At 36.3% G+C, this 14,608-nt stretch overlaps 1 protein-coding gene across 1 annotated transcript in view; it reads right to left on the bottom strand.

Annotated features, from left to right (window-relative positions):
- LOC131160808 (protein MICRORCHIDIA 2-like) overlaps positions 1 to 14,608 on the bottom strand; it is a 76,533-nt gene that overhangs the window by 54,560 nt on the left and 7,365 nt on the right. The window contains exons 7-9 of the mRNA XM_058116692.1: positions 4,050 to 4,128; positions 3,826 to 3,954; positions 239 to 337 (exon numbers count right to left, since the gene is read on the bottom strand). Coding sequence (XP_057972675.1) covers positions 239 to 337; positions 3,826 to 3,954; positions 4,050 to 4,128 — 307 coding nt within the window. The remainder of the gene's footprint in view (positions 1 to 238; positions 338 to 3,825; positions 3,955 to 4,049; positions 4,129 to 14,608) is intronic.

Below are 14,608 nucleotides of genomic sequence, written 5' to 3'. Positions count from 1 at the left end.
ACACTTTTTTTTGTTCTTTGGCAGCACCCTCTTGGTGCCTTCTAATGAATTGTATTATTCCTGCTTTTAAAAAAAAAATTGCAACAAAAACTTAAACATTTAGAGGCAATGGATTGTGTAATATTTTAGTTCATACTAAAGTCATTCCATCCTAAAATATTTAATGAAATGCCCAGATAAGAGATATCTCACTTAAAACAGTAACCCTAAAAAAACAGCTGTATAGAGTGCAGCATACCTCATCATCGTCATCAAAACTCAATTCAAATATGCCCTCATCATTCAGCCACAGGTTGTATATAATTACTTTTGTGCCATGCGGTCCAATGTCCTCAAACTAAGAAATATATATACATGAAAAAGACTAGTTAGAAAATATGAATAGATAGACTGCAACCAAGAAGTAGAAACAAGTCATATTTAAATATTCTCAAAAATCAAAAACTACTCAACCGTTTAAACATTTTCCCCGCACAAAATCTTAGAATCTAAAAGTCAGCAAACAGAACCCCCTCACTCATGAGCCCACTTATTAGGGTTCAATGCACGAATTAAATTTCCTAACCTGATTTCAAAAATCAGCTTATTGTCCAAAATATGTACAGTGCATGCGCGCATGAGTGATAAAAATCCAATCCTCAACTTGTTATGCCAAAGTGCACAAGCAGCACAACTCAAACCCCAAAACATAAAGCCTTGTCAAAATCACACTACTACAAATGTGTTCAGGGAAAAATGAAGGTGCTAGAAAATCAACAACCTGCACAAACTAGAATGAAGTGGGTTTAAGAAGTTGATCCACTCAAAATTGCCACACCTATCAAGTAAAAAATTCAGCAACTCAACAAAAACATATTATATCAGTGGATACAGTTTCCTTTCAAATAGTATCAAATTTTAAACCCAGCAACCTTTCCATCAAACACATGTAAATGAAAGGAAATGACATCAACCTTGACAAATCCTTTTACTAACAAAACAAACATGAAAAATTTGAATGCTGCTGTAAAAAGCACAAGCCATGTACAAGGCTACAAGCAAGGTATACAAGAAGCACAAAAAGAGAGAGAGAGAGAGAGAGAGAGAGAGAGAGAGAGAGAGACTGCTAAGGGGAGCTGCTATCCAAAAATCTTTTCCAGTCACAAGCTACACTAAACCAAACTTGATGCATATCAAAAATCACATGACCCAGTACCTAGCACAACCAAAAGGCAAGCCATAAAAATTTTCAATTCAGTGAAATTAAGGCAGTGACATCAACATCAGTACTATAAGAGGCAGTTTCGGCAATGAAGTTGGCTACCACAATGGGGCAGTGGTGGAGGCAGTTGCAACATGAGAGAGAAGGTACAGATATGGTGCAGGTAAATTGGAGGCTTAGGAGCTTGGGAAGCAGCAAAGGCAGTGACGCAGTAATATTAAAAATAGTGGCTTCAATGTTGGCAACATAGTTTTATGGAGGCAATAACATTGATGGCTCGCATGGAGACAAGCCAAGGCAGGTCAAGTGGGGAATTTTGGTTTTACAATATTTGCATGGTAGTGATGACAGCAATTATGGTAGAGGTGAAAACAAGGGCAAAGTTGGAGAAATACATGGTAACTAGCTAGCAGAAGTGGGCAGCCAATTTTAGCAGAGTTTACAAACAGTTGGCATTTTAGGGTTTCCAAAAAGCCCCCAACCTATCTAACATTTTGATGTCAGATCTTCCACAAAGAGCACCATACCTTGAGAGGCACTATAGTTTGCAAGAATTTTGAATAGTTTAGTTATGAGTCAAACATATTACAGTAATTTAGGGATCATTTGGAACTACTAATGCAGAAGTACTTTTCAGAAAAAGTGCTGAATTTAATAAGTTCTGATAATAAGTGTTGAATTAGAAAAGTGTTGAAAGTTATCGTAGTGTTTGGTTGTGTTTAAAACAGGTGGTATTTGGACACTTACTTTTGTTATAGAGACTATAAGATTATTTTTAAACATATTTTAAATTAAAAATTTTAATATTTTTTAATTATAAATTTCATTAATAATGATTTTGATTATATATTGTTAAATTTGAATATTTCGTGTTAAAAAACAATACAAGATTATTATTTTTAACTAATAATAATCTTGTTATTAATGTTTATTTATAACATATTACTACCATATTAAATTATGATAACAGTACTATTATTATTTAAATCTAAAATTTTAATTTATTTAATGCTATTAAATTAACAAATAATTCTTGTTCAAACCAGAATTGAATTATAATAGCTAATATGTATTTTAAATATATTTTTTAAATAAAAATATTAATAATTTTATAATTAAAATTTTAAATAATAATTATATTATTTTTCTAATTAAAATTTAAATATTTTCTATTATTTAATAATTAAAAAAAATCTTATTATTAATGTATATTTATAACATATGATAATCACATCAATTTATGTTAAAAATAGTATTAATAACTAAATTAAATTTTTAGTTTATTTAATATTAATTTAAATTTATAGATGATTTTTTTATTCATTCCAGAATTTAATTATATTTTAGTAAAAATTAATAGGTTATAATGCATAATAAAATAATATATGATTAACTTTTAATTAACCATTTAATTAATAATTATTTTAACTATTATTTTTATTTAATATTTAAATATTTTTATTAAGTAAAAATATCATTTTTTGATTAATAATAATCTCGTTCTTAATATATATTTATAACATATTATTATCATATTAATTTATGTTAAAATAATATTATTAACTAAATTAGCATTTTTAAAATTTTTAATATTAATTTAAATTAATAGATAGTTTTTCTTCTTTATTCCAAAATTAAATTATGTTTCATTCATAATTAATATAGTATAATGCATAATAAAATAATATATGATTATCTTCTAATGTATTTTCTAAATTATAAAATAGTCACTAAATTTTCTTATATTTTCAAAATTAACCCCACCTATGAACAGTATTACTTATAAGTGGTCAAAAGCTATCTTAGATTGCTTCTCAAAATTCACTTAAATGGTTCTCAAAAAAGTGGTTCTGGAAAAGCACTTATTGCAATAAGTGTTTGTTGTAGTGCACGCTAAACGTCACTTTTCTATAAAAGTGCTTACTTTAAGTGATAAGTGCTATAAGAACTTTTTTTTAAGTGCTCCCAAACGGGGGCTTAGTGTGCTGCAGCAGGTTGTAGAGAAATAGAATAACAGGGGAAACAGAAAAGAAAAGAGATGGTGGTAAGCTTAGGCAATCAAACTAGATTCCTAAGTATTAAAGCTTATAAGAAGGCAATCACACCCTCTAAAGATGGCACAAAGCTAGAGAACTTCTAATTCAGTACTGCTTCAAACGAGATCCATACACCGCTTCATGTGGCATCTTATCCATAGTAACTGAGCAAACTTATTGACCAGTAGTCAAAAGCACAAGTTCCTAGACAGCTACAAGTTTCTAAGTACTTGCCGCAATTCCAAGAAGAGCTCATTAAAGAAGGCCTCTAGTGCCACAAAATAAAACGTCTTCTATGGAACCAATATTACCAAAACACCCCTAAAAAAAGGCCCACATTAAAATAAAATAACTCAAATATTCTTGTGACGAGTTCTGCTATAAATTTGCATCTTTTTGCTTCATTTTGCTGACTTCATCCATTCGTTTCTCATTAAGTGGTTTGTTGGCTGAATGGATCAACTGAGTTCAATATTGAGCTCAAAAGCATATCAATGGGGCTAGCAAGTGGCTTCAGGGTTAAACTTCATAGCAGTAAAGATTCTCAAATTTACTGAATTGAATGGTAGATTGTATAACCAAAGGAACCTGTAGCATGAGCTCCTCCTTTGATGAAAAGGGAGACCATTCAAGAATTGTTTTCAAATTGGCAGACCAATCATCCTGAGAGCTATAAATTATGGGCTCTGCCCAATGGTCTGAAATGTCAAAATCAACCTACAATAAAAGTGAACAAACGCTAGTGTCAACCAGCCAGCAAAAAATGCAAATCCCAATTGGGATAATTTAAATTAAGAAATGAGAAGAATCACCATTGGAACAACTACATCATCCTGGCCTGTTGTCCGCAAATAGGTATAAGATAGAAGCCCTACACTCTGAGTTTCTCGGCTGGAGTGCAAACATCACACAATTAATGTCATCTCTAAATATATTCAAACATATTAGTATAACAAAAAATGAATTATTCATTCATTAAGGTAAAATCATTAATTATTTTCCTAAGAAGATGTTAATTAAGATGAATTTAATTATAGTAAATAGATTATTTTAATTATAGGACATTATCCAAATGTTCCATCCCAGCTTCGATGTATTTTCAGGCAATTTTTATATTAAAATGTGTGGTGATCAGTGATTGGGTCCTAACTTCTTTAAGATGAAAATTTGGGCAAATTTATTAAATAATATTCTTAATTAATTTTTTTTGTTAAATAAAATAATAAGAAAGATCTTTGTCGTCTTTTTGGCTCTTAAAAAAATTTTTCAATGATTTTAATTTTTTAAAATTTAAAATATTATATGGTATTAAATTATTGGAATTTGATAAATAAATAAGGGAAACCATTATTTATTTTTAATTTATTTTAACTTTTTTTTTTAATATTAAATTTTAAAACTACACTTGATCCATATGATTTGTTCACTTTTTTAGCTTCTCAATGCTTCTATTAATTGTACAATGTACTACTAGTTTCCAAAATTCTCAAACTACCATACGCACACGTGCGCATATGTGAGTATATATACTCAACTCAAGCCTAAGCTAGCTCAACCAATGTTTATTCTAATTCCTAGTCTACCTGATATTTTTTTTCTTTCCACAAGGTGCATTAAGCACAAGGGGGAAGTATATAAGAAACAAAACAAAGGCATTCATACTAGCCCCACAACAGTAAAAAGAAAATTACAACCATCAAAGCCCTTTAAACCCATAATCTACCGCTACTGTTAAAAAGAATCCTTCGAACAACAGTGTCAATGCCCAAAGATAATCTTTCATATAGTTTTGAGTTCCTCGCTCTCCAAATTGCTCAAGCCATTTTACAGATCACAGAGGAATTAAATTTGCTAGGGCCCAGAGAGGTGAACCACTGAAACTCAAAATCCTGACCATGACAATTCCTTTGAATACCCAAAGTAGCAAGAGAATTATAATAAATCTCCAAACAGAACTTGCAGTCAAAAAAATATGATCCTTGATTTCTGTTAGCAGTACATAGTCTGCATGTTGAAGTAGTTGACTTACCCCATTGTACGGCTAATCCGATGTAGTAATTCTTCTTAAGATAATCAGCCAGCAAAACAGCATGTTCAGGAACATGCTTCTTAAACCACACTAAAGAAGCTCAACAAATAACTGGATTCTTGTGTCTCAACCAATCCCAAGAAAAATTTAAAGAATGAACATCGGTGGGACGAGGGTCCCAGATCATTTTATCTGCTGCATTCTCACGGGGAAAGAAACCAACGGGCATTTTGGCTTTGATATCAGCTATTGTCCCAGACAACATCCTTGGCCAAACCCAAGAAGAATTTGCTAGTATGTCAGCAACCTTAGCATCACAAGGAAGCCAAATTCATCAGGCAACTGAGCACCATAAGAAACTAATGAGGAACTAGAAGAATGCCAATAAATCAAAAAACAGGCTAGCAGATCTTCCATTGCCAATATGACTTTAAATAAAGAATAAACATCCTCCATAGCACTATAGCAGCCAAGATCCTTTTCCAAGTCCAAGTGCATTTGCAGAGGATTTTAAGAGACCACGAGTTTCTCCCTCCAGCATGAATCCAGGTAACCCATAAGAATTAGAAGCAAAGCTATTCCTTTGCATTCAGAAAATTGAACCTTTGTTACACTCAGCAACTAATGTAAACCCAATCCCTCTTTATTGTAAGACATACAAGTATCAAACCAATTAACTTTGCAACCATCAATTCCAATCAATTTCTTTCCACAAGAAATCTTTAAACCTCTGTTCCTATCCCCCCATTACAGCTTTGGGGAGAACAAGAGCAGAACACCAATAGCCCTAAATGCTCTGAAGCAAATATTTAACTAACTAAAGCCTGCCAGCACAGGAAAGGTGTCTGCGAGTCCATGACTGAATTTTTCCTGAAATCTTATCAATAAGCTGCTCACAATAAAATTTACAGACTTTTTCTAATAACCAACTGTAGAACAAGGTAGTTTACAACTGACAAGAACCCTCAGGAATCACAGAAGGTGAATAATTTCCTGTTTGATAGGGCAAGAATTTCCAGCACCAAAAAGCTCCAACTTGTCAAACCTTTACGGATGTGAAAAAAATACAAGATATTTCAAATGCTGATAGGTAAAGTCATAACACCATGCGCAAAAGTAAGGATACCATCAGCAAAACAAAGTCGGAATAGCAACCTTACTACATTTGCTATGGAAAGTTGAGCTGCCAATAGAAGATGCTCTTTTGAGGAGTTCTGTGAGAACTTCCATAACCATGACAAAGAGGTAAGGGGAAATAGGGTACCCATGTCCTAACCTTTTCTTTGATTTGTGAAAACCCTTCCATAGAGCCATTAATTGAGAGGGAGAAACGAGGAATGGAACTACACCCCTGAATCCAACTTACAAAAATTGAGGGGAGATGGTGAAAGCAGCATAATGATGAAATCCTAATAAACAAAACCAAAAGCCTTAAGTACACTTTGAGAGCAAAATCTAGGAGATTTTTGTCTACATGGTAATTATGATGCAGTTCTCATGCCAAAAGCATATTATCCTGGTTGCATATCCCCTTTACGAAGGGAGTCTGACAAGTAATAATAAAAGTAACAAAACAGGATTGCACTTTATTTGCCATTATCCTAGTCAAGCATTTGTAAAGAATGTTGCAACAAGCTATATGACGAAAACCACAAGCATAAGTACGATTCTTAACCTTAGGAACCTGACTAAACAGTGCAGTATTAATCTGCTTGGGAAGCTTTAAACTCCAAAAGAAGGAAGGGCAGAAAGCAGCCCCAAAATCACCTTCAACAATATGCCAACAGAATTTAAAGAACAAAGCATTAAAACTGTCACGCCCAGGGGCTTTGTCATACAAGAATGACAACATGGTCTTCCTGAGTTATTTTTTTTTATAGGACAAAGAAACGATATTTCATTGTAGAGGAAAGAACTACAAGAGGAGAATAAAAAGATCCTCCTAAGGGGAAAATAAAAAAACAAAAGGCCTTCCTGACTTCTTTCTCAACTGAGCTAATAAGGATGTGTTTCTCTCTGTCAGACCAGGAGAAGATAAGACGAACCTTAAAAAAATCAGAAGCACAGGAAATGGGATCACTATAATCTGTTCCAACCAAGTATAAAAATTCAGAATTCATTCTTAATTTAAACAAAATTCTCAAGCCTAATCACCTCTTTATCATATAGGACCCTGTCCTCATTTCTCAATTCTTACTCTTTTTGAGTTATCATTAAGGGAGAAAAACTTGTGGTTCTGAGAACCTATGGCAACCACCCTTCACCTTTGTCTTAGGATCTTCTCATCAACATAACAAGCTCCAAATAATGTCATTGCTAAGCTTTATCTTCAGATACAACAGAATCCTCAATCTGAGACTATAACATATTCAACTGAACTTTATCCAAACCATCCTTCATTGTCTTTATCTTCAGATACAACAGAATCCTCAATCTGAGACTAACATATTCAACTGAAATTTATCCAAACCATCCTTCATTGCCTTAATTTTTCCATTCATTTTAGATAATAATTGCTTGAGTGCTTTTTTGAAAGCTTTAACTTTTTACGAAGCACAAACATAGGAGAACTAAGAGCACTTGTGCTCCAAACCCTCTCAACCATAGAAAGGAAGTCAGGATGCTTACACAGCAAATTAAAATCTTAAGAGGCAAATAAGAACCACCAATCTTCTTTCCAGAATGAAGATGAACCAAAGCAAGACTATGCTCCAAATACCAGGAGAGAGAAAATAAACTAAAAAGATTGAAATTTGGTATTGCATGGCTGATCTCTGATTTGTTAGAACTCTATCAAACTTTCTAGAAAAGCCAGAACTATTTTTAGTCAGGCAAGTGTAGAAAGGCCCAGAGAAAGGGAAATCTTCAAGACCAGTAAGAATAAGAAAATTCTCAAACTCATCAATTCCCGACATGTTAGTAACAAGAATCATGCAAATTACTTTCATTACACCTGTTAACAGTATTATAATCCACTAAATCAAACCGGGGATCTTTTCTGTTTAGAGAACACGACAAGCTGATTCCAAAGAGATTTCCCTCCCTAAGCAATTTGAAGCATGAATGGAAGGGATCCAACAGCAGGATACATTTTGAATTTCAATCTTTAGAGAAATACACTGAGATGAAGTCATAACCTCAATAATATTGATGATAAGGTGATTATATTCCAGTCGTCCCACCCACATCCTACACAGATAAGCAGCAGCACTGTAATTGTGAAAAAAAACCCAATTCTTTTGGATTTTTTATGAAATCTTTAAAAAAAAAAATTGCAGGCTTCACTTTATTTTTGCAAATATCAATCAGACTAAGAGAATGCTTTTTAATGACTTTACTGCCTTCTTTTTGCTTGAAAAGGTCTCATTTACACCCACATGTTCCAACTGACAAGATTAGTCATTTGAATGGTTAGGGTTTTTATTCTCTCCATGACTTTTGTCTTAGAGAGCAAGGGTCACCCTTGCTTCCTTCCTCTCTTATTCCCAATAGGCTGCTTTCAAGAATCATCCCCTCAGTAATATGAGATTAAGCACTTTAATCAGCATCACCCCCCATTTCCAGGTAAACTTTAAAAACACCACCCCAATCACCAGAAGATCCAGTAATCTGCAAAGAAGGAGTTTTATCAGAGTTATTAACTTCTAGTCCCTCCCTTAACAGATTTATACATGAAGCAATGGATTCTTATCAGAACAGACAACAATTCCACTCCCATTACTATGTAAATTGCAAATATAAGATAAACTTTCCCTCCGCAATGAAAACCTGAACTAGCAAGAAAGAGCTTTGTTGCTTACTGGAGAACCAATTGCACCAGAAGTAGATATAGTAGGCACTTCACCAGTAGCCTATAGAAGCAAATTCTTCCATCTCACATTTAGCCTCGGTAGAGACTTGTTCCTTAGTCATTTCGGTAAATACCAGAGAGTCATGCACGGCTTTGACTGAAGAGCACTTAATATCGGAGGGTCAAACAAGATCCTTACCCTTTTCATCAACATCATTTAGGATTCAAGAAAGAATTAGAGGTTTCAATACCACCCCAATCCTTGTGAAAGTCAGTGCCATTCCCTTTATTCAATTCATTAAGAAAAAAATCTTGACAGCATTATTCTGCTTCTTTTAAATGCATTTCATCTCATCCTTACAATCACTGGCCAAGCACCCAAGTATATTCAATTCCTCACGTACTGATTCTTTCCCAAGAGTCATAACCTCACAATTGTAAGTAAATCTACATAACAGTCAATCTCGATACAAATCCTGGCAAATGTTGAAGTTCTTCATCTACTTTGTGGAACTTAGACAAAGAGGGAATCCAACTGAACTAGCAATATAACCAAGTCCAACTGGCCAATAGGGGGTGGCAAAACGGGTCGAAACCCGACGGGTGACCCGTGACCCGCCTATTTAAACCAGGTTTGGGCTTTATACATGCCGACCCATTTATAAACGGGTCAACCCGGAACTGCCTCATATATAAATGGATCAACCCAGGTTCGCATCGGGTCACCCACTGCCTACTATATAAACACATTACACATGAAATCCTAATTTCTATCCACTATTCGTCTATTCCACTCCTGCACTCCACTGGCAGCGCCTGTCTGCCCAGCACACCGACTTTATCAACCAGTTTAACAAGCAAATACAATTTCTAGGAGGGAATCACAAATTCATCTACCACGCCCAACTCCTTCATTGCAGCCATAACAGTTACAGAACACAGAAAGACCCAAACTGGGAAGTGGCAAAGCTTGAGGCTGGAAGTACCTGAATTTTAGGATTAACAGCACACCTCACACCAACACCAAGCTCCCTCCCTCACAACGGTGAGCAGTGGTCGGTGGTCGGTGATTTGATTCTTCTAAAAGCTCACGATGGTGAGCAGTGGTCGATGGTCTGATTCTTCTGAAAGCTCCCTCCCTCACGACACTCGGACGGTGGATATCCATAGTGCTGTTCGGCGTTCGTTTCAGCGAAGAGCTCACTCTTTCAGCAACGGAAGAGAAGAACCAAAGGAGAACTGCGCATTCTAGGGAGTAATTTCTATTCGACTTTGCTTGAGTACTGGAACTCGAATCAAAGCCGAAGATGTGGTTCCAAGATCCAGGATTGGGTTCGAGCGCAAGGTGTTTGACGTTTTTCCTGTGAGGAGTTATGTGCCACGGGCCAAGCTTGTAGAAATCGCCCATCAAGGAGGAGCACCCAGGGCCGCCTGGAGCCAAATGGATTGTTTTTAAATAAATAAAAAAAAGTTATTTTATATGACATGTTTAAAAAAAAATTAAATAAATAAATTATATTTTTTAAAACAGGTGACCCGTTTATTAAATGGGTGGGTTAGGGTTTACCTTGTAGTGACCCATTAATAAACGAGTCAACCCAAACATGTTTAACCCTGACCCGTTTATGATCCTCCTGAACCTGGCCCGTTAACCCATTTTGTCACCCCTACTGACCAACATAGAGAGCGAATATTACAAAAATTCACCTGAACAGGTAGTCTTCTCAGTCTGATAGCCCTTCTATAACTGCAGGAATCCAATAGGATAAAATCAAAGCTGTATTGCCAACAAGGAACATGCGAGGGCTGAATGATAAAACCAAGGGGGCTGTTATAAGGTTGTTTCTTAACAACTGAAAGGGCATGTTACCTGCTTTCAGGAAACCAAGGTTGAATCTCTAAACTGCTGATTGTTGAATAGCTTATGGGGGTTAAAAAGCTGCAAATGGATTGCGTTAAATGCCAAAGGCACTGCAGGAGGTATTCTCATCATGTGGAATGATTTGGTTGTGAATTTGTTGGATAATTCCATCAATACCTTCTTGGTACCCTTGTTCAAAACTAGATGACAGTTGTTCATGGATTTTCACCGGGCTTATGGTCCAGGGGAAGGCTCTTCCAGGCATCTCTGATAGAATGAGCTCACGATGATTATAGATAAATTGGACATCCTCTAAAGTCGAAATCTTCCAGCATGTAAGAGTTTCATGCCTTCGCGAATGATTATTCCCTCATTGACCTTCCCCTCATCAGCGATTATTTCACATGGTCAAATTCAAAACTCTTCCTCACATTAAAGGATTGACAGATTTCTAATTTCCTCTGATTGGGAGGAACATCACACAAAAGCTACACATTCCTTACTCCCTCAGCCCATCTAAGATCACTTTCCCATCTTACTTGACACAGGAGGAATCAAGTGGGGGCCAACCCCTTTCCATTTTGAGAATATGAGGCTTAAGCACAGAGGTTTTGAAGATCTGGTTAAGAATTGTGGTATGACATGCAGATCTGAGACTCAGAAGGGAAGGCCAGCTTTGTGGTTCCCTCAAAACTGAAATTACTGAAGAGAAACTAAAGTGGTGGAATAAAATATATTTGGCAATATCACTCTAAAGAAGAATGAGATCTTGAATGATATTAAGGAGCTAGACACCCAGGAGCTTAGAGGGGGCTAAATACTAGGAACAGATCCAGAAGAGTTACCCTCAAAAAAGCCCCACCGAGGTCATGACTTTGGAGGAAATCGCATGGAGACAAAATCTAGGGCCCTTCGGTTGAAGGAAGGGGACAAGAGTGCCAGTTTTTTCCACCGAGCTGCTATTGCGCAATACAGATTCAACTTGTTAACCAAATTCAAAGTAGAGGGCGAGCTCCTTGTGGAAGAAGGGGATAGAGTATTTGCAATTTCTAGAGGAATCTGCATACTGAGTGGAAGTCCTGGAGACCAACAGTAAATGGTATTTCTTTCAATAAGCTGAACTTCTCAATGCTCGGTGGCTCAACAGGCCTTTTAAGGAAGAGGAGACTGTGATAGCCCTCAAAAGCCACCATGGGGACAAAGCCCCTAGACCTGATGTCTTTAACATGGCGTTCTTCCAAATGAACTAGGACATTCTCGGGCCAGATATAATGGGAGTCTTCAAAGCCTTCCACAATTCATGCATACTAGTGTCTTGCATTAATTCAAACTTTGTTTCCTTGATCCCTAAAAGAGTGGGGGCTTTAAACATCAAAGATTTCCATCCCATCGGCCTTGTTGGCAGCTTGTATAAACTTCTCTCCAAAGTTCTTGCAGCTAGGCTCAAATTGCAATTTCAGAAGTCATTGGGAAATACCAGCATGCTTATGTTGTATGCAGACAAATCATCGATGCTTCCCTCATTGTGAACGAAGTTGCCGACACCTACTTAAAAGGTGGGGAAAGAGGAGAGCTTTGTAAGCTAGACATGGAAAAGGCATTTTACCATGTGAACTGGAATTGTCAGCTTTATATCCTGAGGATGGGCTTTAGGGAAATCTGGTGTAGTTGGATCAGTCAATATATCTCTACACCCTCGTTCACAGTGCTCATAAATGGCTTCCTAAAGAGTTTTTCAGATTTTCAGAGTGTTTGAGAAGAGGAGACTCCATCTTGCCCTTTCTATTTATCATGGTTATGGAAGTTTTGAGCCATGTGATAATCAAAGCCAACAAAGATGGCCTACTCAAGGGGCTTAGCATCGGAGGAAATAGCAAAGATCTGGTAGTCTCCCATCTTCTTTTGGCAGATGATACTATCATTTTCTGTGAGGAAAAACCTGAGAAAATTCATACTCTTTAGTTGCATCCTACTCAAGTTTGATGCAGCCACAGGTTTAAAGGTGAATTTGGACAAAAGTGAAATCATTCCTTTGGGGCCTTGTGATTGTGGGCCCATACTAGCAGGCCTTTTAGGCTGCAATCATAAGAATCCTTCTTATTACTTACCTTGCCCTCCCCATGGAAGCCAAGTTCAAAGATAATAAAATTTGGGACCCCATAGTTAGCAGAATTGAAAGGAAACTGACCAGTTGGAAAAGGAATTACCTGTCAAAGGGTGACAGACTCAAGCTCATTAAAAGCACCTTAGCCAACCTCACTGTCTATCTTATGTCTCTTTTTACCATCCCTAGTGCCGTTACCAAGGGACTGGAAGGTATTCAAAGAAGATTTCTATGGAGGAACACAAGAGAGGAATTCAAATAGCATCTTTTTAGATGGGAAGTTGTTAAATATCCCATGGAAGAGGGAGGTCTTCGCCTCAAATCCCTTCTCACTTTTAATAAGGTGCTTTTGGGGAAGTAGCTTTGGAGGTCAATGTCAGAGAAAATTTTTTCTGAAGGGAATTGATTGCTACTAAATATGGTCTCCATCACAATGGCTTGGCCTCAAAAGAAGTGACTGTAGCCTATGGTACAAGTATTTGGAAATTTATCAGGAGAAGGTGGGAGAATTTCTTTCCTCACATTCATTTTCACGTGGGGAATGGGGAGGACGTGTTTTTTTGGCATGATATTTTTGGTGCGGCAAATCCCAGCTCAGCTCTAAATACCCATCTATCTACAGGCTTGCCTGTGATAAAGACGCCCTCATTTATCAGCCCCTGGACCTCACTAATCATGGGAGTCATCGGACCTTCCAGAAAGTTCCCTTGATTAGAAATGTTTTTGATTGGGAGATTGATACTCTGACAAATTTCCATGATAGCCCTTACAATATTCAATGCTAGGCCACCTCCAATAAGCCCAAGTGGTCCTTGAACATGGATGGAATTTTTCAGAGTCAAATCTTATTATAAACACTTTAGCTACCTGGCGTAGAGTGGCAACGATTTTCCTTGGAAGCAGGAAAACAGCAGCCTCATCAAAGGTTGCTTTTTTCACGTGGGAGGCTGCACTTGAATCTTAGGAAGATCCTCACTTATGATAACCTTCAAAAAAAAGGGCTTGTCTCTTGTGGATAGGTGTTTCTTGCGCCTTGAAGAAGCTGAATCAGTGGAGCACATCCTTCTGCACTATCATTGGACCAAGAACTTCTGGTCTGAAGTTTGGCTATTTCCATGGTCAAACAAAAGTGGGTCACTGCAGCTTCTGTAGAGGGCGAGATTTGGCTTGGAAAAGGATTGGCTCAAATAAGTTTAAAAGTAGGGCACTTTCTCTCATTCCCCTTGCTATTTTTTGGGCAGTTTGAAAAGAAAAGAACAAAAGGGCTTTTGAAGGAATGGTTTCTTCTTCGAGCTGTCATGGACAATTGGGTATCCACGATCTCTAATTGGTAAAGTGGCTGCTTGGGAGGGACATTTGTGTAATCCTCGATTCCTTGATGTATTACATAATGGTTGTATTGATCTTTTTTGTTTTTGCTGGCACCCCCTTGATGTGCAAGTCTTTTTTATTTTTAAAAATTATTCTTTACTTTGCTAACCAAAAATTAAAAGGATTAGACTTAGAAATAAGGAAAAGGCTAAAATTTTGATATTTATTGACAAACATATTTAATGAAGATAAGCTCACATTAAAAAAAGATGAAAA

This window comes from Malania oleifera, chromosome 1 (genome assembly GCF_029873635.1).
Source record: "Malania oleifera isolate guangnan ecotype guangnan chromosome 1, ASM2987363v1, whole genome shotgun sequence".
Classification (NCBI taxonomy): domain Eukaryota; kingdom Viridiplantae; phylum Streptophyta; class Magnoliopsida; order Santalales; family Ximeniaceae; genus Malania; species Malania oleifera.
This window is presented reverse-complemented; position numbering and strand designations above follow the sequence as displayed.